Here is a 25,686-nt window from a genome sequence, read left to right as displayed (position 1 = left end):
CTCATCCGCCCTCCCCGGGAAAGCTGGATTTCCGAGGCTGGAGGCGTCTGGCCGACTGGGTGGGGACCACCATGGGCAACGCGGCCGGCAGCGCGGAGCAGCCCGCGAGCCCCGCAGCGCTGTCCCCCAAGCATCCCGCGGTGCCCAAGCAGCCGATGCCCGCGGCCGGAGAGCTGGAGGAGAGGTTTAACCGGGTCCTGGTGAGTGTGGCCCGCTGTGCGCGGGGCGCGGGCGGGGGGCGGCAGGGGCTCGCCACGCGTCCCCGCCCCCGGGGGCTCAGGTACCGCTTGGAGATCTCCGGCAGCTTGGTGGCGGCCCCTCCAGGGGGTGGGAGTGACAGTGGTTTCTTAAAAAGTGACTTAGCACTCTCCCCCCAAAACTTTCTTCTGCAACCGTCCAGTCTCCCTCCCCAAGATACCCCCTCCCACAGCGCTTCTGGGTCTAAAGGTCTAAACAAAAATGTCCTGTGAGGAAGTTGGGAGCGCAGCACGCGGGTGGGGAGGTGTCCCGGAGCACCCCCTTCCCCACTGCATGCAGGCCCAGCCACAGGGTGCAATAGCATCTACTTGTGTCTCAGGGTCAAAGACATAAGGGGTTATATTTTAACCTCCTAGGAGCTGGAAACTGAGTAGAGGTGTTTGGTCCTGATCCGCTGGTGCCTGAGCTGCTGGGAGCTGGGTTGTCAGATCATGCAGTTGGGGGTGTCTGTGTTTCTCCCTCACTGCATGTCCGGGAGAGCTTGTCTGTGGGTCCTTATCTTGTGCGTCCCCTCACACCCACTGGAGGGATGAAGGTTAGGAAGGGCGGGGTCAGGATGGGTTGGTCACTCTGGCTTGGGGTGGAGCAAAAGTCTGGAAGCCCCTCTCCCTCACTGTCACCTGCTCCAGGGGATTGGGGGGCTTGGGGACTAGGCCACCGGGGAGGAAGCCATCCACTGAGCCTAGAGGCAGTTGGGATGGATTTGGTGGGTAGGGGCTCCAGAGCAAAGCCAGGTTCTCTAAGACCTGGTAGAAGAAGGGAGGGGAAATGGCCACTCATTCTCACTTCCCTCTCCCTATCTCAACCCTGTCCCAGGCTCCTTCCCTAACTAATTGCCTGGTGGCCTGTCTGCTGTCAGCTCCCTTGCCAGACCCTGGGTGACAGGCAAATAAGGCCGTGCTTTTCCCCAGAGGCACTTCCAAGTCCGAGCAGGCTAGCACTGCAGGTCTGAGGGTGGGGCCGAGGTAGAGGCAGGCAGCAGAGCCACGCAGGCTGGTGGCCCTGTTGATTCTTCGTCTTCTCCACCTCCTTGACATCATTTCCCCTCCCCTGGCCTGCCTTGAGGCCCTACTTGCCAGATCCCCTGTGTGGCCCCTCCTCCCAGTTCCAGGAAGTCTTGTCTGATGCCCCCTCCCAGGAGAAAGGCTGGGAGGGATTTGAAGGAGCTGTAGGGTGGGGCGGGGTCTGAGCTGTCCCCGTGAAGGCACCTTGTTTGATTCGGGGAGAGGGAGGGACACTGAGGGACACCTCACATCAGGCTAGTCCCCAAATACCCCACCTCTCCACCTGCTTCCCTTTCCCCAAATCCATGTCTTCACAAAGCTGAGTTGAGCGGAGCAGAAGGGGGAGGGGGAAGAATGAGATAGACGGTTTCTGGGGGCCATCTGGGGAGCCTGAGTTGGTGGTGGATCCCTGGACCTTGGCCAGCCTGACTTTCCCCCTAAGTGTGTGTCTATGGACGGGGGGGATGGGCTCTCAGGGTGAAGTCCAGGTCCCAGTCCGTTCTCTGTTACACACACCTAAGGGGGAGGAGCTGGGTGAGTAATTCAGACCACCGGAAAATCCAAAAGTCAAGTGGTGAGGTTCTGATGCCTGTGTAGGACTTGACTGCCGCGCTTGCGTGTGTTTTGGCCTTAGCTCCGATTGGCTGAGTCTGACGCTAAGTGCCGCTGGGAGTCCCTGAGAACCGGGGCGTGGAGGGTGAAGGCCCAGAGAGGGGTCCGAAGGTGTCCCGGTGGAGAAAGCGGTGGTGGCTAGGCAGAAATCTAGGGCAGCAGCGCCCACTGGGGTTCACCGCCCCCCTCCCCAAGGAACCCCAGTGTGTTTACACCTCCCCCTTCTTCCTGGTGATGGGTCAGCCTGTCCCATGTCCTGTACTCACAGAAGGCACCCAACCCAAGGTCACTTGGCTAAGAACCTCGTTCGGCACTCCTCACCACCGTGCCCTGGGACTATACCCTTGGCCCCTGCCTGAGGCTGGTGGGGGGGTGGGGTGGGGGAGGTGGGGGGGTGGATGCAGATTTGGCTAAAACTATAGTCCCAGTGACGGGGATTACAGGGAGAGCCTCCATCTGAGCACTGCCTCCTGGGCCAGAGCTGAGCCCTGTCCTCAGTGAATGTCTAAAGAAGAGGGCTTCCCTGGTGGCGCAGTGGTTAAGAATCCGCCTGCCAATGCAGGGGACACGGGTTCGAGCCCTGGTCCAGGAAGATCCCACATGCCGCGCAGCTAAGTCCGTGCGCCACAACTACTGAGCCTGCGCTCTAGAGCCCGCGAGCCACAGCTACTGAAGCCCGAGCGCCTAGAGCCTGTGCTCTGCAGCAAGAGAAGCCACCGCAATGAGAAGCCCGCGCACCGCAATGAAAGAAAATGAAAGAAAGGGTAGCTCCCGCTCGCCACAACTAGAGAAAGCCCGTGCGCAGCAACGAAGACCCAACGCAGCCAAATAAATAAATAAATATAAAATCCTTAGGAAAAAAAATTAATAAAAGGAGAAGAGCCTCAGACTGCTGAGTGGTGGGCCTCCCACCCCCAGGGATCCCCCAGTCTGGAAGGGGGAAGCATAGCCCTCCCCTTGGGATCTAGTCACATGGCCCCAGGGAACCTCTTCCTTTCACTGGAGCTCAGCCCTTTCATCCCTGGTGGCTGGTAGGATCCTGAAATCTAAAACCACTCCTTGGCTTCTGGCTGTGGAACTCCTCTTATGGGTTAGGGGTATCCCGACCGAGGCCCACTGCCAGACAGGAGACGAGGGTGCTGTTCTCCCTTTCCCCCTGGGCAGCCTTTTTCCCATGCAAGAATGGGTGGTGCGAGCTACTTTTCTGGGGAGGCTCTGAGAGAGAGGGGTGCCCTTGCTTAAATGGTGGTGCGGAGGAAGAGCAGGTTGATCCAGGGTTTCCACCTGCTGCCTTAGCAACAGTGGAGGAGTGACGGCTGCCTGCCGCGATGGTGGGAAAACCTGCGCACCGAGCTCCGTGCTCTCGCCTCTCCTACGCCACGCTGAGCGCTGGGCGTCTTCCAGCCTCTTCAGGCCTTCCCCTGCAGGGGTCAGGGTTTGGGGTGGCAGGGCACTCCTTCCAGGCCTGTTAGAACTGCCAGGCTTACGGCCTGGCCTAGGACACCCCCGATGTGTCTGGGCAGGGAGGCGCCTGTAACTCAGGGGCAAAGGGATCAAGGGAAGGCGCCGTGATGTGCTCGAGGCCAAGTGATGCTGCCATTCAAGAGGAGAGGAATTTGCCTGATGGGGCCTGGCGGCCTGGGGTGCCCTTAGCATGTGGCCAGGCTGCGTGGGGAGGTCAGGGCGGTCCCCGGCAGGGTGTGGGTGCTGGGAGTCCTGCTCTTCGGGGGGCTCCTTCCCCGCTGGGGCTGGGACTGGGGATGAAGGGCAGAGGGGGGCGTCTCCATTCTGTAGGCTGTGACCGAGGCGCTGCCCGCTCAGGCAGCTCCCTCCTCTGGGGTGGGGCAGATGGAGCTGTGGGTCGCTTAGGCCCCGTGCCTCCCGTCTCTGGGGCCTCACGTGGAGGATCCCAGTGGGGCTGTGGCCCCGTGTCAGAGGCTGGGCTGGGCAGAGGCCGTGGGGTGCCATTCCCAGCAGGCAGCGCTGGCACGTGCTGCCCCTGGAAACACATGGATGTGGTAGCATGACTCACAGTGACATCTGGGACCAGTTGGCAAAGAGCTGGGGGAGACGGGCAGGAACAGGTGGGGCTGCTCTTGGGCCACCTCTAAGGTTTTCCTGGGAACATGGAGCCCCGGGAGGTGGCTCAGCCCTCCCTGCCTCTGAGAAGGGCAGGGGTCACTCACAGGAGAGGCTGAGTAGCTTCCTGGGCTCTGGGGTCATGAAGTTTGGCAGTTGAGTTTTGTCTTTGCCACTTACTACCTGTGTGACCTTGAACGAGTTACCCACCTTCTCCGAGCTTCAGTTTTCCTCCCGTGTAAAAAGATAATAAAAATGGTATATGCCAGGGACTTCCCTGGCGGTCCAGTGGTTAACACTCCACACTTCCAGTGCGGGGGGCGTAGGTTCCATCCCTGGTTGGGGAATTAAGATCCCGCGGGCCGTGCAGTGCAGCCCCCCAAAAAGAAAAGGGTATATGCCAGCCTGCTAGGATTGTTGAAGGGATTAACTAGAGTTGAGGGGATTAAATAGAGCGCTTAGCACAATGCCTGACACAGAACAAGTGCTCAGTTAACACTGTCCACTGTGAGGACAGGATGATGTTGAGGCTGATCTGGTCCTCTTCATCTTGGGGCCCTTCGAGGTGAAGGAGCCCAGACCCTGCCTCTTCCCTCCCCCCACCTCCGTTTCCAAGACCAACCAAGGGTGCTGTCTTTAGTCTTCAGCAGTCACAGGTCAGGCTGCCCTCCCTGCCATCAAGCACGTCAGCCACAGAGGGGCCTAGATGAAAACTGCCTGGTGGCCGGAAACCACGAGAGGGAGGGCCCACCTCTCCTGGAGGGTGGGGCAGCGGTGGCACTAACGGTAGCTGTGTGCACATGGGGAGGGGTGGGGAGGCCTCCACTTCCCTCAGAGAGAGGGTGTGCTGGTGAGGGGGGGTTCCCCAGTGAGTAAGAGCTCAGTGTGGGCAACAACAGGAAATGTAGGGTGCTGGGTGGCAGGAAATGGGGCCGGCTGTTCCTGGTTCCTCAGACAGGCGCGGGGGCCAGGCTGTCTGCAGAAGACCCCTGGGAGGCCGGGACCCATGTTTCTCATTGCTCTGAGCGCTCCTTCTTCCGAGGAAACTGAGTCTTCTTACCAGCTTGCCAGCTAGGTCACCTTGGGCAAGCAGCTTAATGGCTCTGTGCCTCAGTTTCCCGTTTGTGGCAAGGGGATTATAATAGTGTCTACTGTGTAGGCTTGTTGTTGAGATTTAAATGAGTTAATAGATGTAAAGCCCTTAGCATGGCATCTAGCACGGATTGAATGTTCGGGGGAATATTAATTATTGTTACTGTCGTTATTCTCCTACCAGCCTGGATTATAAGGGCAGTGCCTGCCCTGACTCCTACCCTGCTTGCCCTTGTTCCTGCCATGGGGACCCTTCAACCCTGACGGGAGAAGCTGTTAACTTTTTGGGGTTCTTAGCACCCTAGGGCTGGGTTACCCCACACCCTCCTCTAAGCCTGGGATTGCTTATAAGAGCCCTAGAAAATCCATATACCAGAATTTTTAAAAGAGGATAACGCTGATTGTTTTTGGAGATGCCCTGAGAGCTCTAAAACCAAGCTTGAAGCCATGTAGAGGTGGGCAGGGGAGATGGATGGGGAAGTGGGGCCGGGGGACAGGGCTGGCTTCTGGATCCATCAGGCTGTGGAATGCCTGTGGGGCTGGTCTGAGACGGGCTGGTGCCTAAGTTCAAGGGCATCCTGGGGCTTGAAGGGCTGGGCTTCCTAGGGAGAGGGTGGGCGGGTGGGTTGGGACGTAGTCTCAGCTCAAACTAAAAGTGAAACTGGAGGGTGTGACTGTGTCCACATGTAGCTGGAGCCCCTTCAGTCTCCAGGGACACCTGCCCACATGTCAGTGTCGGGATGGGGGGCCGCTTACAAGGGGCTGGCCTTGGGTGTGCAGGGCTGGAGGCCCTTCTGACACACAGAGAGGGGGCAGGGAAGCAGGGGAATGATCCCCACCCATTCTAATAGGAGGAGCAGGGAAACAGCTCCTTCTCTTGGCCACACCCTGAGAGGTGAACCCTATCTCCCTCTTCGAAAAGTGTGAAGGGCAGCAGCGGGTGGAAGCTGGAGGCTCAGTTCATTTCTGGCCAAGCCTTGGAGACAGGTCCGCTTCTCCGAATGTTTTCACCAACTTCTGTCCGCCACACAGCCCTCACCTTGGGGTCTTCAGTGGACTCCCCTGACCCCCCCCAACCTGTGACATGCCTCTTCATAGTGGTACGTCCCTGAAGAGTATTATTACGTCAAAACACAGCTTCTAACCTAGGGGCAGAACAGGAATAAAGACACAGACATAGAGAATGAACTTGAGTACACAGGGAGGGGGAAGGGTAAGCTGGGACGAAGTGAGAGAGTGGCATGGACATATATACACTGCCAAATGTAAAATAGATAGCTAGTGGGAAGCAGCCGCATAGCACAGGGAGATCAGCTCGGTGGTTTGTGTCCACCTAGAGGCATGGGATAGGGAGGGTGGGAGGGAGATGCAAGAGGGAGGAGATATGGGGATATATGCATATGTATAGCTGATTCACTTTGTTATATAGCAGAAGCTAACACACCATTGTTAAGCAATTATACTCCAATAAAGATGTTAAAAAAAACAAAAACAAACGAACAAAAAAACCCCACACAGCTTCTCACTGAAGGGTTCCCGGGAGCCCTGTGAGTCTGAGGTAGGAGGGAAGTGTGCCCATTTTACGGAGGAGGAAGTTGAGGCTCAAGGAGACAAAGAAGCAGTCAGGCTAGGTGGGCCCAGAGCCTGGGTCCCCTGAATCCCGCTTGGGTTCCTCCACATCACAGCCGCACCCCCCCACAGGAGGCGGGTGTTCCCTCCCCCCGCACGCGCCCCCCCAACCCCCCGCCACGCACACCTGGACTTCCTGGTCCTTCCCTGTCCCATCTGAGGGCCATCAGCCAACCTTCTGCTTGTCTCCCAGTCCCCAGTCTCCCAGTCCCCTGCCTCCTTGCTAAGGGCCCCGAGTCTGGGGGTCTGTCACTGTTTCCAGGATGGCCTCACCCCACTCTGAGTGAGTGGCATTGCTGGTCCCTCTCCTGCTTCCTCGGGTACCCGTCTCCTCTGTGGGCACAGCCGAGGAACAGCTGCTAATTAGTGCTCAGCGCTGTCAGAGCTATTTCTGATTTCCGAGCCTAAATTTAGCCCGTCTGGCAGGCTGGCATGTAGGCCCGGGGGCCTGAGGAGGCCCAGGTGGGGAAGGGGCAAAGGGGTGCCCTGCCCTCCACCACTGCTGGGACGGGGCGCTGACCCAGCAGAGACCTCCCCCTCCCCAGTAATAACCGCGGGCTGAACTGGGAGAGTGGACCTGGGCGCTAGTTCTGGGTTGGCTCAGGGCTCAAAGTCAGCCTGGCTCCCCTCTTACTGGGTTCGTGACCTTGGGCAGGTGACTGGACTAATCTGTGCTGCACCTGTGGGATGGGACTAATAGCAGTGCCAGTAATGGTGGTGAGAGTGGAAGGCTGCCATGTGTGAGCAGGGCTGGTAAGCCTTCGGGCAAAGCTGGCACCGCAGTCGTTGGAGTCATTATGATGATTAGTTGCTGTCTCTAGAAGCGCCACTGGGGCCATTCCTGGAGCCAGCAAGTCCCCAGGGTGGGTGAGAGCCCAGAAGGACCCGCGTCAGGAAGCCGCGATCCCCTCTAAGGCTCAGCTGCTGAGCCCTCCCCCTCACTCCTCTGTACCCTCCTTCCCCCGACACCACCTCCTCCTCCTCCGTGCACTCCTCTGCGCCCTCCTTCCCCCCCCCCACCACCTCCTCCTCCGTGCTGGCCGCTCTGGCATCGCCTGCCTTCTCTCTCTGCTTCCTCCACCCCCCTCAGCCTTGGCCCCCACCCCCACCTCGGCCCTGCCCCACCCTGGGTCTCTGTAGGGTGGGGATGGATCTGGAGGGACCAGGGAGAAAGAGAGAGAGACAGAGACAGAGAATGGCCCCAGGGAGGCCTCCCTGGCCAGGTACATCCTTCCCTGGGCTCCAGGGCCCCTTCCTGGGCAGTCCCTCCCATGGGGCAGGAGCTGTCCTGGCTGTTGGCAGGTTGGGGGAGGGCAGCCGATGAGACCGCAGGCGGTTTCCTCAATCTGGGCTCACTTTCGCAACGGGGGAGAGGAATGACGTATCGCCATGCCCAGCCGGCCCGGGGCGGGAGGGCCTGGTGGGTGGGCAGTTTCACCTCTCAAGTGGGGCCCGGGCCGGAAAGCTTGGGCAACCGGGGCAGAGGGTACAAAGCTTCCTGTTGCCTGGGGCCGACCTAAGGCAGTGATTTTCGGGGTGAGGTCTGGCCGGAGACCCCGAATTAGGCTTAGCACCCGGGAGGGGAAGCTGGCTGAGAAGCCTTGGGTGGGTGTGGCCCCTTCTCTGCTCCAGCTGTGGCCTCCTCTCAGGGCCACGTGACTGAGGATGTGTAGTCTGAGCCATCAGAGCTGGTGACAGGGGCCTCTTCTACCCTGGGTTGGGGCTCCCTGGGGCTCCCACATCCCCAGTACAGACTAAGCTCCTCGAGGGCCAGAACTGTCTTTTGGAGCCTGACATATAGTAGACCCTCAATAAACCTGGGGTTTACTGAATCGGGGTGAACGGGCATCATCTGCTGGTTCTTTTAGGGAGACACGCCAAGTCCTGGGGGTCCAGGGAGCTCCTAGCGCTGGTGGCACCTGGTGATTCCGTAGCACCAGGAGAGACACTAAGCCTGTCCTGTGGGGAGAAGTTCGGCAGGCATATTGTACCCTTGTCATCTGTGGCTGGGGGAGGAGGACCCAGGCAGAGCAGTGCTGACCTTTCTTAGCTCTCGAGGGGAGTCCCAGCCTGGGCCACCAGCACCACAGACCCAGCGTGCTGGCTGCTCTCCCTGGTTCCTGTAACTGGGTGACCTTCCCCTGGAATCCACCTGGGCCCTGCAGCCACCATGCACCTGCTTGGAACTCCCTGCCCATCTGACCTCATCTCCCTCGGTCTGTCCCAAAGTGACCAAGTGGGAGGGGGCTGGAGAGGGCCGGGGGCTGCTGGCTGCTGTCCTTGCAGAGGCTTTGTGGTGTTTGTGAGACACTGGTGCCCTGGGCTGGGACCACGTACACGTGTTGTCTGGTGGCATGTGGGAACGGGGCACAGTCCACGCCTGGCCACACTTGGGCCTGGCCAGAGACGGTCCCTGTTAGCTTCCCATGCAGATGGGAGAAGAGATGGTACCCCCTTATCACATGTGGGGAAACGAGCCCAGAGGTGCCTGAGGTCCCAGGAAGTTAGGCTGCGAACCCATGCTCCTGCCTCCGTGCCAGTTGTGCCCGGGGGGGGCGATTTAGGGGTGATGGAGACCAGGCCCTGGCGTCAGGCAGATTTGGATTCAAATCCCAGTGTCACTTTCTAGCTGTTGGGCCTTCGGAAAGGTGCTCCATCTCTGGGCCTCGGTGTTCTCGTGGTCTAATGCTACTTATTTCCGGGGGTGAGGTGGTGACGGGACTCATGTGAATGACAGGCCTACTAGGGAGCTGGCCTCTAGTGGTCCTCTCCCCCTCGGGTTAGGGTCCCGGACTCAGCATCTTTATCTTGTCGTCTTTCTCCCCAGAACTGCATGAACTTGCCCCCGGACAAGGTCCAGCTGCTGAGCCAGTATGACAACGAGAAGAAATGGGAGCTCATCTGTGACCAGGTGGGCACAGGCCCATGCCGTCATCGGGGCGCCCTGTCCTGGCCAGGCTGGGGCTGGCAGGAGAGGGGACACTGCCACGCTGCCGCAGGGCCAAGACCCTGCCCAGAGGCCAGCGTAACGTCTGGGGAGGGTGCTGAGGGCATGTGCAGGACTCTGGAATCCCCCTGTGTTGGGCCTGGGCCTCCCCAGGGACCTTATGAGTCACGAGCAGGGCTGGGTCTGCCTTCTGAAGAGCTGACGGGGGCTGGTCCAGGGTACTGGCCGGGGCAGCCGGAGCCGTGTCCCCATCCTCCTTGCTGAGCTTCCCAGGGCAGGCTCTGTCCACCCTCCAGCTCTGGGCTGGGGAAGAGAGGGACAGCCCTAGGGCTGGACATCTTCATTCCACCCCGTGGGAGGTGGGGAGGAGGGTCAGGAATTCCTGTCCTCCTTTGACCTTGGATCCAGAGGAGCTGTTCCCCAAGTCAGCCAGCTCCCGAGTGGCAGAGCAGGGACTAGAGGCCCCGTCTCCTGGTTCTCAGTCGCTGCCTGGGCTTGCCACCTTCGTGGCTCTCTTGGCTGCCCCGGCCCCTTCAGCTGTGGGGCTGCTGTCTGAGGTAGCAGGGAGGATGCCTGCTGTGGCAGGGAGGGGCCTGGCTGCCACAGTGATTCAGAGAGGGAGGGAGGCGGGCCTGTGGCCCTGGAGGCTGGGGGTGGGGATTTGGGGAGCAGGGAGCCTCTCCTGGGAGCCAGGGCTGGGCCTTCGGCTTCTGCTAGTGGACCAGGATGGGATGAGCTGGCAGGGCGGGAGTCTGGGGGGTGAGGGCAGGGCTATGGGGAGAAGGTGGGAAGCTGCCTCCGGAGGCTTTGGGGCTGGGGTAGGGGTCCCTGCCCCTTTGGCCTGGCATCTCAGGTTGAGCTCACAGAGGCCTGGGAGAAGTGGGAGGTTGAGGGGGGTGGCTAGGCATATCTGAGGGGTCTGGACTGGGAAGGGTGGGAGCTCCTTTGGGTGGAGGCCCTCTAGTGGGGCCCCTGCCTCTTGTGTGAGTGGCTCCTGGAGCCCTGGATGGGGTGGGGGAGTTAAGGATTGTTTTGTTGAGCACAGGTCACGTGCTCGCGCGTGTGCACTCACACACACAGGTGAACACGACGACTGGGGCGGAGCCCTGCGGGAGGGGCCCCCATCCTGCTAGGAGCTGGGCGCTTCATAAGGCCCTTCCAGAGTGTTCTTCCTCCTGGTACTCCCACTTCTGGGCTGGGATGTGGCCCAGGGAGGGCACAGGGCTGGGAGGGTGTCAGTCACTGGCCTGCCTGAGTCTCCCCCTCCAGGGTGGGGTGTATAGTTGGACTGACCCCTCCACACTCCATCCAGGCTGTTCTAGGCCTGTGGCCATAAACCAAGGGACGGCCTGGCCGGGGACTGGGGTCTTTTCAAGTGGTAGGCCGAATGTTTGGGTTTATGCCTTTGGTATTCAGGGGGGTCTTAAGGCAGCCTGGGACCTTGGGTCGGAGCTGACAAAGGGACTCTGGGACAAGGGTTGGCCATTTGCCCCTTGTACATCCTATTCCATCTCCGCAGGAGCGGTTTCAGGTCAAGAACCCCCCTGAAGCCTATATCCAGAAGCTGAAGAGCTACCTGGAAATCGGTGGGGTCAGCCGCAAGGTAGCAGCAGATTGGATGTCCAACTTAGGGGTATATGTCGCCCGCTTTTTCTCTGTCCCTTTCCCTCTGCACTTTCCAAGCTCTGGGCAGCTGGAGTAACTGTATGTATAGGCTTTTCTGCAGGCTTCTGTGGGTGCGTGGACGCGTGTGTGTGCGTTTTCACAGGGGACTGAGAGTGCCCTGGGCGTGCACTTTCACGGGTTCCTCTGCAGCTCCTAGTTGTACTCAGATGTGTACACTTGTGTGTACTTGTGTAGTGTGTGTGCATAGGCATGGATGTGCGTGTGTGTATTACGTACATCCTTTTGTGTCCACATATGGATGTATGTGTATCCTTGAGTCTTTGTATAGGGGTGTGTGTGTGTGTGTGTGTGTACCCCATGTGTCTGTGTGTGGATATGTGAGTATCTTATGTCTGTGTACCCACTGTACTTGTGTATGGATATGCACGTGTGTGTGTACCCAGGGTGTTCATGTTTGAATGTGTGTGTACCCTTTGTCCTCATATATGGGTGTGTGTGTGCACGCGCGTGTTGTGTGTCTGTGTCTAGAGACGTGTGTGCCTCTTTCGTGTCTGTGCGTGGCCGTGGTGCGCACCCTGTGTGTCTGTATGGGGGGGCGTATGTGTGGCCTGAGTATGCTTATTCCGCTGGGCAGGTGTGTGGAGGTGGTCTAGACTGCCGAGTGTGAAAGGCCAGCTGTCGGGGTGGGCAGGCACTGTGGGCTGAGGCCTGCGCTCCACCCACCAGACTCCCCTGTTCTTGGCTCCCAGTTTAAGAGGAGAGTCCAGGAGTCCACCCAGGTGCTACGGGAGTTGGAGACCTCCCTGAGGACCAACCACATTGGGTGAGCAAGGGCTCAGATTTCCCTGGGGAGATCGGGGGAGGGGGAGAGCTCTGGCAGCAGGCAGCCCCTGGGTTCCCCTTTTTATCCCCCCATCCCCCCCAGAGGCTGTGCCTATGGGCCCCCTCCAGGCTGGGTGTCCTCTCTTGCCCACCCTCTGCCTGCCCCTTGAGGCATGGCTGGGCTGTGGGTCCTGCCCGAGGCCTCTACCATCATCGCCTGGCGTCACTGGGTCTTGCAAGGCTGTTGTCTTCCTGGGAAAGGGCAGCCCAGGGGCCCTTGCTGTGCCCGTTCTGTGCCAACACTGGGCAGGACCTCCTTCCTGGGCGGCACTCAGGGAGCCCTGTGCCCTGCAGGTGGGTGCAGGAGTTCCTCAACGAGGAGAACCGTGGCCTGGATGTGCTGCTCGAGTACCTGGCCTTCGTGCAGTGCTCTGTCACGTAAGCCTGGCCCTGCCCTGGTGCCCACCCCCAGAGTCCGTGCCTTCCTGCGCCTCGCCCACTCCTCGGGCCGCTTCCAGGCAACTTAGCCTGGGTCCACCCTGGAGCCCTGCAGTTGGCTTGAGCAAGGCCCCTTCCTGACGGCCTGCCGTGGACGGGGAGGGAGGTGGCCTGCGGTGGCCAGCTGGGACCTGCTAGGCCCAGCACAGCGCCAAGAACACAGCCTCCTCCGCCCGCCCCCAGTCTCTCCTGCAGCTCTGTCTCTCCCTGGGTTCCCCCCACCCCCTCTGAGGTGCCCTGCAGTGTTGGCCTCCATCCCCAGTCTAACCCCCACAGGTACTACATGGAGAGCACAGACAATGGGGCCCCGGGCTCTGAGAAGAGCAAGCCGCTGGAGCAGTCGGTGGAAGATCTCAGCAAGGGCCCGCCCTCATCCTTGCTGCCACAGCCCAAGAGCCGCCACCTGACCATCAAGTATGTGGGCCCCCTGGCGGGGTGGCAGGTGGCGGGGTGAATGGAGAATTCACCCCTGGACGGCTGTACCCAGCCTGCTCCACCAGGGCCCTGGGGGTGGTGAGAGGGGTAGCCTGGCATCGGGGATCAGAGTAAGGGCCTCACCCAGGGCTCGGGAAATGTGTGTGTTAAGAGGCCTCTGGAGTGCACCTAGAGGCTGGAACCTCAGTGGGATCTGAGATAAGAGGGGTGGTTTCAGGGTCGGTGGGACCCCTTTTGTATCATCTAACCCCCTGTTTTCTCCCATGCGGACTCCAGATGCCCCCCTTCTCCCCGGTACGTAGCCACCTAGGGGCAGGTGCATGCCTGGTCAGCTTCCAGGGTGGTGGTGGGGTTGGGTGAGGTGTTCAACTCAGGTGACACCCCTGGATTCAGCTGCTTCGGATACGTCAGCCCACCCTAACTAATGACATCCTGCTGGGAGGTGGGGAGAGGGAAGGAGATGGCCCTGGAGCCTCATGTGGACCCCAGGTACCTTCCTTCCCACTCTGGGTCTAGGAAACCAACTTCATCTTAAGTTCTAAACTCTCACAATATATTTCTTTGTTCATTCATTCATTCATTCAACAAACATTTTTTTTTAGCATTTACTATGTACCAGGCATGGTGGTAGATTCTCAGGTGACAGATTACCCTGCCCTTGGGAGCCTTCCATCTAGTAGGAGACGGTGTGTGACAGGTTGTCATGGAAGTATGACTGGGAACTCTGAGTAGGGAGGTGGCCACTGCCTGGGGCACCAGGAAGGCTTCCCAGAAGAGATGACATTGGAACTGTGTCTTGCAGTTGGATACAGGCTTTAGAAGCAGTGGTGGGAACAGGCAAGGGCATTCCAGGCAGAAGGAACAGCACAAGCAAAGAGTCAGAGGCACGTTTGAGCAATGACGGGAAAAGGGAGATGTGGCAGGAAGAGCGAGGAGTGGGGCCTTCCAGTATTGACTGGTGGTTCTGCGACAATGGAAAAAATCATGTTTCTTTTAGCGAAAAATCAGCAAAACCATTCATAGAGCACTTACTACGTGCCAGGCGCTGTTCTAAGCTCATTTCATAGTCCCAACAACCCTATCAGGAAGGTACTGTTATTACCATTCCTATTTTACAAAAGAGGAAACTGAGGCCCGGGGAGATTAAGTAACATGCATGCCTAGTAATCAGTGAGCTGGGATTTGACCCATGGCTGTCTGAATTGTCAAGATGCAAGGTAAACTCACGTGGCTGTGAGCGCCACCTTGTGGAGAGTATTTTCATGGCCGTTCACAAGCTTTGGCGGTCTTTTCCCTCTATAAGCTCTCCATCCCCACAACACAGCAACTTTTTTTTTTTTTTTTTTTTTTGCCGTATTCGGGCCTCTCACTGTTGTGGCCTCTCCCGTTGCGGAGCACAGGCTCCGGACGCGCAGGCTCAGCGGCCATGGCCCACGGGCCCAGCCGCTCCGCGGCATGTGGGATCCTCCCGGACCGGGGCACGAACCCGTGTTCCCTGCATCGGCAGGCGGACTCTCAACCACTGCGCCACCAGGGAAGCCCCAGCAACCCTTTTTAATACCAAGTCGATGTTAGGGGGTCTTTGCTTCCCTGACCCCCCCCTCTTCACCTCCCCCCCGGAAATGCCAGGCCCCAGGCCTAAGAACTGAGGAAGACTTCTGGCCCTCAGCTGGCCTCTCTGGTTGGGTGGACGGGAAGCAGACGTTTCCAGATGTGCCCCCTCTTACTCCAGTGGCCATCTGAGTGATAGGGGGGAATAGGAAGCTGGGTTTGAGACTCTGACCCCTGCTGCCTCCTCCCCACCTGCCCAGGCTGACTCCGGCCCATAGCAGGAAGGCCCTGAGGAATTCCCGCATCATCAGCCAGAAGGATGACGTCCACATCTGCATCATGTGTCTGCGTGCCATCATGAACTACCAGGTTGGTCAGTGGGCCCGGGGCATTGACACTGACTGTCCTCCCTGGGGGCTGCCTAAGCTGCCGAGGTTCTGGGACCAACTGTCCCCCACCCTGTCCCCACTGGAGAACCCTGGGGATCTGGGCTGTTAGTGCAGGGTCTTGAGGCTGATGAGTCTTGAGGGGAAGCCCAGATTTCTGCACCTTCCTGGTCAGGTCCCTTAGAATACCCTGGACATGGCTGGGGGCATGGCTATGCCTCACGTGGGGGCTTAGGCACCCCACTAAGAAAGGCTGCACACCAGGGAGAGCAGCCTCTGGGTTATTTCATTTGGAGGGGTGATTGGTGAAGCCGTTCCTCCCTCACTCAGCTGGCCTTAAAGGACTCACTTTGTCCAAGGTACTGAGTCTTGACACTGGCTTTTGAGCAACAGCATTTATTTATTTATTATTATTTTTAAATTAATTAATTAATTAATTATTGGCTGTGTTGGGTCTTTGTTGCTGCGTGCAGGCTTTCTCTAGTTGTGGCGAGCGGGGCTACTGTTCGTCGCAGTGCGTGGGCTTCTCACTGCGGTGGTTTCTCTTGCTGCGGAGCACGGGTTCTAGATGCGCGGGCTTCAGTAGCTGTGGCTCGTGGGCTCTAGAGCTCAGGCTCAGTAGTTGTGGCGCACGGGCTTAGTTGCTCTGCGGCATGTGGGATCTTCCCGGACTGAGGATCACACCCGTGTCCCCTGCCTTGGCAGGCGGATTCTTAACCACTGCGCCACCAGGGAAGTCCCAGACAAAGGTATTTAAAAAGAGGGACCAGGCTTTGGCTGCCACCCAGGAGGTCGTGGTTGGATATAAAGAACTTCCTGGGAATTCCCTGGTGGTCCAGTGGTTAGGAATCCACGCTCTCACTGCCGGGGGCCTGGGTTCACGTAGCCAAAAAAAAAAAAAAAAAAGAACCCTGGGGGTCTGCCTGGAGGAGCTGACCTCTCCTTTCTCCCCAGTCTGGCTTCAGCCTCGTCATGAACCACCCAGCCTGTGTCAATGAGATTGCTCTGAGCCTCAACAACAAGAACCCTAGGTGATTTCCAGGCCCCTAACCTTTTTCCATGTCTAGTTTCTCCTCCTACTTCACCCCTTGCCTACTCTGTCCCCTCAGTTCTCAGGACCACTACCCAGGCTCATTCCCACCCCATCAGCTCCCCTGTCCTCCCCCCTAGCCAAGCCCACATCCACCTTTGCTGTGGGGCCTGCCTGTTCGCAAGGGACAGCCTGCCCCTTCTCTCCCCAGAACCAAGGCTCTGGTGCTGGAGCTGCTGGCGGCAGTGTGCCTGGTTCGGGGAGGACACGATATCATCCTTTCCGCCTTTGACAACTTCAAGGAGGTAATGGAGCCCCCACCCAAACATGTACCTGCCCTCTAGTGTTGCTTGGAGCCCTGTTGCTGCCAATTGTGGCTTCTGCTGGGGACAGCTAGGGACGCTGGGTGGGTATTTGGGGAGTTTCCTCATCTGAAGGGAAGGTACAGGGTCACGCAGGGGCACTGCCTGGGGCGACAGGGACAACTATGGGGATCTGCTGAACCTCTGCTCAAACTGGCCTTGATCCACACATCTCGGAGTTGCTGACTCTGGTTAACAGGCTCGCAAGAAGTAGCTGCATGAGAATATGATGCATAAGGCAGCACAGGATCAATGCATCCCTTTAATGAATATTCGTCAAGGGGCTACAATGTGTCAGGCACAGAGTGGGCACTTGGGATACATTAGTGAACACAAGAAACAAAGAAGGCAGTAGAAGACAGATAATCAGCGGTATAATAAATAAGCAAATTACACAGTCTATGAAGAAATCGTAAATGCTCTGGGGAAAAAAGTCAGGGAAGCTGTCAGGGGAGGGGGAACTGGTTGCCGGGTGGTTAGGAAGCCTCATTGAGAAGGTAAGATTTGAGCAAAGTTGTGAGGGAAGTGAGGGATTGATGTGGTGGCTGTCTTGAGTAAGGGCACATCAGGCAGGTGGAAGAGCAGGTGCAAAGGCCCTGAGGTAGGAATGTGCCAGGACGCCAGTGTGGCCAGAATGGGTCAGTGTTGGGGAGGGCTGTGAGAGATCAAGAGGGAATTGAGGTTTTGAGCAGAAGAGTGACATGGCCCGACTTAGATTTAACTTGAGAGGCGCTCACAGAAGCATAAAGGGGGCAGCTGGAAGATAGCTTAGGAGGTGTGTCACTGGGACCTCAGTGACAGCCATTCCTCCTACCCAGGTGTGTGGGGAGCAGCACCGCTTTGAAAAGCTGATGGAATATTTCCGGAACGAGGACAGCAACATTGACTTCATGGTGAGCTCAGGAGCCCAGCCTGGGCCAGGTCACCCTAGGGTGCCAGGAGCAGTTAGGAGCCTGGGTATCTGGGATCTGGGCTCAGCTCCTGCAGATATGAGGACTGAGTGGTTGGTGGGGGAGGGGCGGATGTCAGTGAGGGGGAGGCTGGGAGGAGGGTACGTGGGAGAGATATGGGTGGGACAAAGCTGGATCAGTGGGGTGAGAAATGTGGCAAGGGTGGGGGACTTGGGGTTAAACTGGGGGGGGGGTGGAAGTCACTGAGAACCCCCCACCAAGAGGATCACAGACCTGCTCACTGCCCCACCTCCCAGGTGGCCTGCATGCAATTCATCAACATTGTGGTGCATTCGGTGGAGAACATGAACTTCCGCGTCTTCCTGCAATATGAGTTCACCCACCTGGGCCTGGACCTGTACTTGGAGGTGAGCCCTGCACTCCCCCCAGGACTTAACCACTTGCTTGCTGCAGAGGATGGCTCAGTGGTTAGCACAGATGCCGGGGTCAGGCAGACCTGGGTTCAAGGTTCAAATCCTGACTCTGCCACCTCCTAGCTCATGTGACCTTAGATAGGTCTCTTCTCGCTAAGCCTCACTTTTCCCATCTGTAAGATGGGAGAATCGTAGCAATAATAAAGACCGTAACTGTATAGAGCCTGCCGCAAAATAGGCACTCAGACCATGGGGCTGCTGTCGCAGGTGCTAGGACGGGCTCTAGGTGGCCCTCGGTCTGGCTCTGGGAGCACCAGACTCAGATAGGCCTACACTGGGGAGCACAGAGATACTGGGCCAGAGCAGGAGCTGGCTCATGCTGTATGGGGCTGGGTCGTGGGGGAGTTCCTCGCTCTGGGGAAGATGGGCAGAGGGGCTTGGTACTTCGTGGCTCAGCCTGAGCAGAGAGGTTGTAGCTTTCTTCTGATTTCTTTGTGAGGCGTCCCAGAGGAGCAGGGCCTTCGGGATTGGATTTTTGAAAGCCAGGATCCACAAAAGGTGAAAAGCAGGCTAGGGTGATATGTCCATTCAATGGAATATTATTCAGCCACGAAAAGGAGCAAAGTAGTGATACATGGTAGAACGTGGATGGGCCTTGAAAACATTACGCTATTATGCTCAGTGAAAGAAGCCAGACACAGAGGCCATATATTGTACGCTTCCTTTATACGAAATGTTCAGAATAGGTAAGTCCATAGAGACAGAAAGATTGGTGGTTGCCAGGGGCTGGGAGAGGAGAGGATGGGGAGTGACTGCTAACAGGTACAGGGTGTCTTTTTGGGGTGATGAAAATGTTCTGAAATTAGATAGTGGTGATGGTTTGCACAGCCTTGTGAATATACTAAAAACTACTGAATTGTACGCTTTAAAATAGTGAATTTTATGGTATATGAATTATATCTCAATAAAAAATAAAGAAACAGAAGTGGGCTAGGGCTCAGGCCCCTTTGTCTGGGCTCCGGTGGTGATGGGGGTACTGGAAAGATCCCTCACACCAGGCCTCAACCTGAGCCTTCCATCTGGGGACAGAGGCTTCGGCTCACGGAGAGTGACAAGCTGCAGGTGCAGATTCAGGCCTACTTGGACAATGTTTTTGATGTGGGTGCGCTGCTGGAGGACACTGAGACCAAGAATGCTGTGCTGGAGCACGTGGAGGAGCTGCAGGAGCAGGTGGCCCTGGTGAGAGCTGCTCCTGAACTTGGCCCAGCACAGAGTAGGCCCACAGAGCCCCACACGGATATCGGCCACTGGTTCTAGGCATGAGCTGGGGGCCCCTGAGTTTCACCTGAATCCTTTGGGTGCCTTTCTCCATGAATGAATATTCATTGAGCTCCTCCACTGGGCTGGACCTCTGAGGAAGGCAGGTCTCCTCTTCTCCAGGTGCTCGGACCCCAGGCCCTGGTTTGGGTGGAATTGGGTGCCTGGGGCCCCTGCCAGCTCCCTCCCTCATCGGTGGTGCCTTGGTTTCCCCTCCTGAGAGCACTTCAGTGCTCTCAGTACCTCACCTACTTGGGTTCAAGTGCCAGGCTCGGCTGCCCCGCGGCACCCCAGGGCTAAGCACATCCGGAAGCCTCCCCTAGCCCTCCAGGCAGGCATGCCTGGTGCCGCCCCCTCGGTGCCCATGCCAATGCCCGGCTGCGGGTGGGAGCTCACCATGTGCTGGTGCCACAGCTGACAGAGCGGCTTCGGGACGCGGAGAACGAATCCATGGCCAAGATAGCAGAACTGGAAAAGCAGCTAAGCCAGACCCGAAAGGAGTTGGAGACCCTGCGGGTGAGGTTGGGGGGACGGGGGGTTGGGGGGTGGGTGGGCCGGGCCAGGGGTGGGACGGACTTCCAAGAACAGACCATTTGGGGCTTCTAGGCTTGACACCTCCCTCCACCCCGGCAAGAAAATGGGGGCTCTGTGCCAGGCTTGCCGGTGGTTACTAACCCCCCACCGGCGGCTCGCAGGAGCGCTTCAGTGAATCGACCCCCATGGGCACCTCCAGAGGTCCCTCTGAGCCTGAGAAAGTGCCTGCCCCTGCCCCGGCGCGGCCCTCAGCGCTAGAGCTGAAGGTGGAGGAGCTGGAGGAAAAGGGGTTGATCCGTATCCTGAGGGGGCCCGGGGATGCCGTCTCCATCGAGATCCTCCCGGTCGCTGTGGCAACTCCGAGCGGCAGCGATGCCCCGACTCCGAGGGTGCCCATCGGCTCCCCCAGCCCAGGTGTGCAGGGGCTTCAAGCCGGGTGGGGTAGGAATGGCAGAACCGGGACGTGCATGAGGAGCCTGGGGACATCTCAGGCGGGGAGAGGTGGGAGGGGTAGGTTTGGATTGTGGGCGTGGCTCAGGCAGGTGCGGGTGGGTCGCAATGAGCCCAGTGCGCATGTGTAGGGCGGGGAGGCGGAGACATGACCCCTCAACCTAAGAAATTGACACGCCCTTCTCCCCGCCCCCTCCTCGGTTCTCGCTGGGCTCAGAACTCCCACCTGCAGCAGAGCCGGTTCCCGGAGCAGCAACCCCACCGCCGCCGCTGCCGCCCCCACTACCTGGTCTCCCCTCCCAGCAGGATGCCACGCCCCTGGCGCCCCCACCGGCCCCGCCCCTCCCAGGCAGTCCGGAGCCCCCGCCCCCGCCGCCGCTGCCGGGAGACCAGCCGCCCCCACCCCCGCCGCCACCGCTGCCTACGGGCGCTGACGGTTCGGTGCCTCCACCGCCCCCACCGCCTGCGGGAGGTCCCTCGGCTGCTCTTGGAGGGCCTGGCTCAGAGATGGGCCCGGGTGAGTAGACTGCCCAGGGCATGGGGACGAGGCGGGGGTGCGGTGGGGGGTACTCTGGCTTCAGTATCCTCCAGGACCCTCTGTCTGTGGGCCTCCTACTGCCTCCAGTCTGCTCTGTGTGTCCTCACTGGGCCTGGGCCCCGGTTCCTTCCAGCCATGGCACCCACTACTGCCCCAGTGACCACTCCCTCTCTGTCCCAGGAATGATGGCCAAGAAACCCATCCAGACCAAGTTCAGAATGCCCCTCTTAAACTGGGTGGCCCTGAAACCCAATCAGATCACAGGCACTGTCTTCACTGAGCTCAATGACGAGAAGGTGCTGCAGGTGAGTGGTCCTGCCTTGCTGCCAGTGTGGGCACCAGAGAAGGGGGGGACCTGCCTGGATCATGCTGGGCACTGGGGGTGGTCACCTCCTCTACCCCATTTTATGGAGACCCAGGAATGGGGGTCAAACTAAACTGGACTAGTGCATCTCGTAGGCAGTGTGTCCTGGCTCCCTTGGAGGCTTTCCCTCCATGCCTGCAGAGGGGCTCATCCCTCCCCTAAGTCTGGCCTCTCTCCTGCTTTCAGGCCCCTCTCCCACCACCTTCCCACAGACAACCAGGGCCTCAGCCCTTCTAATTACACTTTCAGTTTTCCGAAAGGTTGTGTTCTGTTGCCTCCAGGCCATTGTTCATGCTGTTCCTCTGCCTGGAATGCCCTTCCCTTTCCTCTTTTTAACCCTGGCCAATTTGGCTCTTGCTTCAGCTGAAGCGGCTTGGAGTCTGGGTCCCCTGGATGGGGTGCTGTTCCTGCCCCTCCTTGGTGCTCCATGTGCTTCGCCTGTATCCCTCATCAAGGTGCATGGTCAGGCTGCGTACTGGTTTGTTTCTCTGCTGGTGGCCTGGTCAGGGCTGGATAGATGGCTCTAGCTCCAAGCACGGCGCTCAGCCAGGAACGCACCAGCCCCCGGCCCCGCCCAGCCCCACCTCCTCTTTCTGCACCCTCAGGAGCTGGACATGAGTGACTTTGAGCAGCAGTTCAAGACAAAGTCCCAAGGCCCCAATGTAGACCTTAGCACCCTCAAGAGTAAGGCATCCCAGAAGGCCCCCAGCAAAGCCACGCTCATCGAGGCCAACCGGGCCAAGAACCTGGCCATCACCCTGCGCAAGGGCAACCTGGGGGCGGACCGCATCTGCCAGGCCATCGAGACGTGAGTACCTCTGCCCCAGGCTTAGAGGTAGCGCAGCCCCTCTGCTAGGCCGGGGTTGTTAGGCAGATAGTAAAAGAGCCCCAACTATGGAACAGAGTCCATCGAGTTTCATACCAGGGCTGGTCGGAGAGTAGGGCAGGGAACTGTGTTCCCATTTTCAGTTAAGAAAACTGAGGTCATACTGTGAGTCCGTGCCCAGATGGAGATGTTCCTTTTGCCTTCTTGCCTCCTTACACTGAGGCCCAAGCATTTACAGCCTGGACGCCGCCACTGATGTATGATTGGGACTCCGGGCTTCCTAGGTCCCAGCATCCCTTGACTGTTACCTCTTATTCCCTGAAGCTGTTGGCAATAGCAAATAGTTAAGTTCATTTATTCAATCAAGTAAGGGGGTAGGAGTGGTCCTGCTCTCAAGAACTGGTGAGTGTGGAGTGATACCGGCCCCTCCCCTCACAGGTACGACCTACAGACCCTTGGCCTGGACTTCCTGGAGTTGCTGACCCGCTTCCTGCCCACAGAGTATGAACATAGCCTCATTGCCCGTTTCGAGCGGGAGCAGCGACCCATAGAGGAGCTGTCAGAGGAGGACCGTTTCATGCTGCGCTTCAGCCGCATCCCCCGCCTGCCCGAGCGCATGAACACGCTCACCTTCCTGGGCAACTTCCCAGACACTGCCCAGCTGCTCATGCCGGTGTGCGCGGGCTGGCAGGGCGATGCGGCCTGGGCTGGGATTGGGGAGGAGGCAGCTTGCAGCCTGGTCTCCAAGAGGGCATCTGGGAGTACTTGAGCCTCCTATAGGCTTCCCCCCACTCTCGCCCCAACTTACCATGCCTCCCCCATCCCACCCCCAGCAACTGAATGCCATCATTGCAGCCTCAATGTCCATCAAGTCCTCGGACAAACTCCGCCAGATCCTGGAGGTGAGAGCCTAGGGCAAGGGTCTAGGAGGCGGGGCCAACCCATGATGCCTTGCCTGTTCTGGGTTGTGTGAGAGGGAGACCCAGGCCCTGCCCTAAGTCCCTGGGATGCAACAACTATAAGGTTCCCACTTCTAACATCCAGGCTCAGAAGGGCAAAGCTAAGGTGGGGATGGGGGCCATGTTACAACAGCGCACCTCACACCCTGCCTGAGGGTTCATTAGCAGAGCATCGTGTTGTCGGGGAACCAACAGATATGGCTGTGAGGGGGATGGTGACCCCACAGCCTTGGAGGAGGTGTTGGCAGCACAGTTTGGGGTAAGGTGACAGGTGACAAAATTGGGTGTGCCATGGTGTTGGCTGTGCACACGTGTCAGACACGCATATGCGTGCGTCATGGACCTGAGGCATCCATGCTGAGTGCAGGGCTTGCTCTTTACCACCTTTTCTCCTTGTGCAATTTACACTTCAGGGGGTTTCCTCAGCCCCAGCACCTGGCTGAGCTCTCCCTGCCACCCCCACCCCGCCTCTTGCAGATCGTCCTGGCTTTCGGCAACTACATGAACAGCAGCAGGCGTGGGGCAGCCTATGGCTTCCGGCTCCAGAGTCTGGATGCGGTGAGGGGGCGGGGCAAGGAGGGGGTCCCCTGGCCCGGGGGCTGGGGGATGGCTGGTGGCCTGGGGCTTACAGAAGGTCCTCGCTGCAGCTGCTGGAGATGAAGTCGACTGACCGCAAGCAGACGCTGCTGCACTACCTGGTGAAGGTCATTGCTGAGAAGTACCCACAGCTCACAGGTTTCCACAGCGACCTGCACTTTCTGGACAAGGCAGGCTCAGGTATGGGTGGGGGGAGGGGCTCAGCCCTGGGGACGGATACAGGTTGGGAGAAAGCAACGGGACCACAGGAGGTAACTGGATGGGAATGCTGCCTCTCTGAGTCCCTGCTTCTCTACTGCCCCACCTCCCACTCAGTGTCCCTGGACAGCGTGCTGGCCGACGTGCGCTCCCTGCAGCGAGGCCTGGAGTTGACCCAGCGGGAGTTTGTGCGGCAGGATGACTGCGCAGTGCTCAAGGAGTTCCTGAGGGCCAACTCGCCCATCATGGATAAGCTGCTGGCAGACAGCAAGACGGCTCAGGTGGGCTGGGGCTGACCCGGCCCGGGAGGTGGGGAAGCTGGGGTGGGGGGTGAAGGACTACCTAGGTGGGGTTGTGTAGCCAAGGCTTGGAGCGCTGTGACCACAGCAGGGACGCCTTGGGGGGATGGGGCAGGAGGGAGCATCCGTCTGCCTGGAGGAGGAGAGACGAAGTGGCCAGTGTCTTAAGGGGGTACAGAGCAGTGGTCAGGCTCCGAGGGGTCTGTGCTGGTGGGGCTGACAGGCTGTGCCCGCAGGAAGCCTACGAGTCTGTGGTGGAGTACTTCGGAGAGAACCCCAAGACCACGTCCCCCTCCACGTTCTTTTCCCTCTTCAGTCGCTTCATCAAAGCCTATAAGGTATGTGTGTTTGGTGGGCAGGCTGGGACCCCTGCAGGGCATTGCAGCCTCTCCACCTGGGCAGTGGGAGTGGTAGGGGTTATTTCTGCTGGGGGGCGGGATAGGGAAGGGAGGACTCCCCTTACGCAGACCTGCCTTGGCCCCTCAGAGAGCCGAGCAGGAGGTGGAACAGTGGAAGAAAGCAGCAGCCGCCCAGGAGGCGGGCACCGACACCCCGGAAAAAGGGGAGCCCCCCGCACCCAAGGTAGGCAGCTGCCCCTGCGCTTAGTACTGGGATCCAATGATGCTTGGTATCCTCACCCCAAAGATCTGGCCCTCCTGCACACCCTTATTTTTATGGACTGACTCTGCCCAAGGCTAGGATGCCCCAGTAGCCTGGGGTGGAAATGGGTTCCTTTTCCTCAAGCCAGCTCCTCTTACCATGGGGGACCAGGCAGATGGTCTAGGGTTTAGTGGCACAGTGGGGGAAGGGGATCCTGGAGTTGGAGCTATATACCCTCGCCCTCCTCCCCAGTCCCCACCCAAGATCCGGCGGCAACAGATGGACCTCATCTCTGAGCTGAAACGGAAGCAGCAGAAGGAGCCACTCATCTACGAGAGTGACCGTGATGGGGCCATTGAAGATATCATCACAGGTGAGGACTTGGTGGGGCCTGTCCCGTCCTTGGTCTGTCCTATGCTGTCCTCCATCTGCCGCCCAACCCTGGGGGTCTGGCTGCCTCACTGCCTCTTTGCTACTTTTCTTTTTTTCCTTTTCCCTTTCTCTCCCCTCCTCCCTTCCAACCCTCAGTGCTCAAGACGGTGCCCTTCACTGCTCGCACCGGCAAGAGGACGTCCAGGCTCCTCTGTGAGGCCAGCCTGGGAGAGGAGATCCCCCTCTAGCCCCCAGGTACCCAGCGGCCTGGCCTCTGATCCCAGTGGCTGCCCACAGCCCTGGGGGTCCTTGGGGGGACTGAGTCATGCTGCCCTCCCCTGGACCATGCATGGCTGGGCTGTGTTGGAGGGAGGTCTGATAAACAAACAGGCTCCCTCCCACGTGCACACAACCTGTGTCCCTAGAGGGGTGAGGCCTGTGCCCTGGAGTGGTGTCCCAACCCTGGGCAGACTCCTGAAAAGGTAAATGTCTCTCCTCTCCGCCACCAGATCTGCGGAACCAGCCCTACATCCGCACAGACACAGGCCGTCGCAGCGCTCGTCGGCGCCCCCCCGGACCCCCCGTTCAGGTCACCTCCGACCTCTCCCTGTAGCCACTATTTCTGCAGATGGACCGGGAGGCTGGGAGGGGGTGCAGGGAAGGTGGCAAGCCAGGACTCAAGGAAGGTGGTCCTCAGCTCTGCTGGGCGGGGCAGTCTCCTCCGCCGAGGTCCACACCATGCGCCCACCTCAGATAGGCGGGTGCACCCTCATCTGGCCACTGGGGGCAGCATCTCTGGCCCCTCCCCCCAAATGCTGCTTGCAGCACCCCTTTTCCCCCAATAGCCGTACTTAGCCTCAGCCGGAGCCTGGCCTGTAACTTATTAAGTGCAACCTCGCGCCCCCTCCACCCCCCCCACCCCGCCCCAACTCCGGGGACTCCCCGTGGACCTTATTTTTATACAAGATTAATAAAGA

At 59.0% G+C, this 25,686-nt stretch overlaps 1 protein-coding gene across 2 annotated transcripts; it reads left to right on the top strand.

Moving 5' to 3' along the window:
• Nucleotides 1-8: 8 nt before the first annotated feature.
• Nucleotides 9-25,686, top strand: FMNL1 (formin like 1). 2 transcript variants are annotated; one of them, XM_059998760.1, is made up of 27 exons: nt 9-200; nt 9,502-9,585; nt 11,141-11,254; nt 11,997-12,070; nt 12,424-12,507; nt 12,844-12,981; nt 13,279-13,296; nt 14,814-14,922; nt 15,894-15,970; nt 16,181-16,274; nt 17,150-17,224; nt 17,539-17,649; nt 18,745-18,894; nt 19,387-19,488; nt 19,668-19,920; nt 20,174-20,473; nt 20,675-20,799; nt 21,464-21,666; nt 22,123-22,357; nt 22,518-22,586; nt 23,121-23,201; nt 23,291-23,420; nt 23,556-23,719; nt 23,974-24,075; nt 24,224-24,319; nt 24,590-24,710; nt 25,219-25,686. In XM_059998760.1, the coding sequence occupies exons 1-27, from the start codon at nt 72-74 to the stop codon at nt 25,320-25,322; spliced, it is 3,342 nt and encodes a 1,113-aa protein (XP_059854743.1). In that variant the 5' UTR covers nt 9-71; the 3' UTR covers nt 25,323-25,686. The 2 variants fall into 2 exon arrangements, with proteins under 2 accessions (XP_059854743.1, XP_059854744.1); XM_059998761.1 differs by lacking the exon at nt 13,279-13,296.

The sequence above is a fragment of the Delphinus delphis genome, chromosome 19 (assembly GCF_949987515.2).
Source record: "Delphinus delphis chromosome 19, mDelDel1.2, whole genome shotgun sequence".
Taxonomy (NCBI): Eukaryota; Metazoa; Chordata; class Mammalia; order Artiodactyla; family Delphinidae; genus Delphinus; species Delphinus delphis.
This window is presented reverse-complemented; position numbering and strand designations above follow the sequence as displayed.

What these genes read in the sequence shown, in the direction of transcription:
- FMNL1 (XM_059998760.1), top strand. Translation starts at nt 72, where the DNA reads ATGGGCAACGCGGCCGGCAGCGCGGAGCAGCCCGCGAGCCCCGCAGCG. An exon ending in ATGACGAGAAGGTGCTGCAG is followed by an intron (nt 20,800 to 21,463) that starts GTGAGTGGTCCT and finishes CTGCACCCTCAG; the next exon opens with GAGCTGGACATGAGTGACTT. An exon ending in TCTGGACAAGGCAGGCTCAG is followed by an intron (nt 23,421 to 23,555) that starts GTATGGGTGGGG and finishes CCTCCCACTCAG; the next exon opens with TGTCCCTGGACAGCGTGCTG.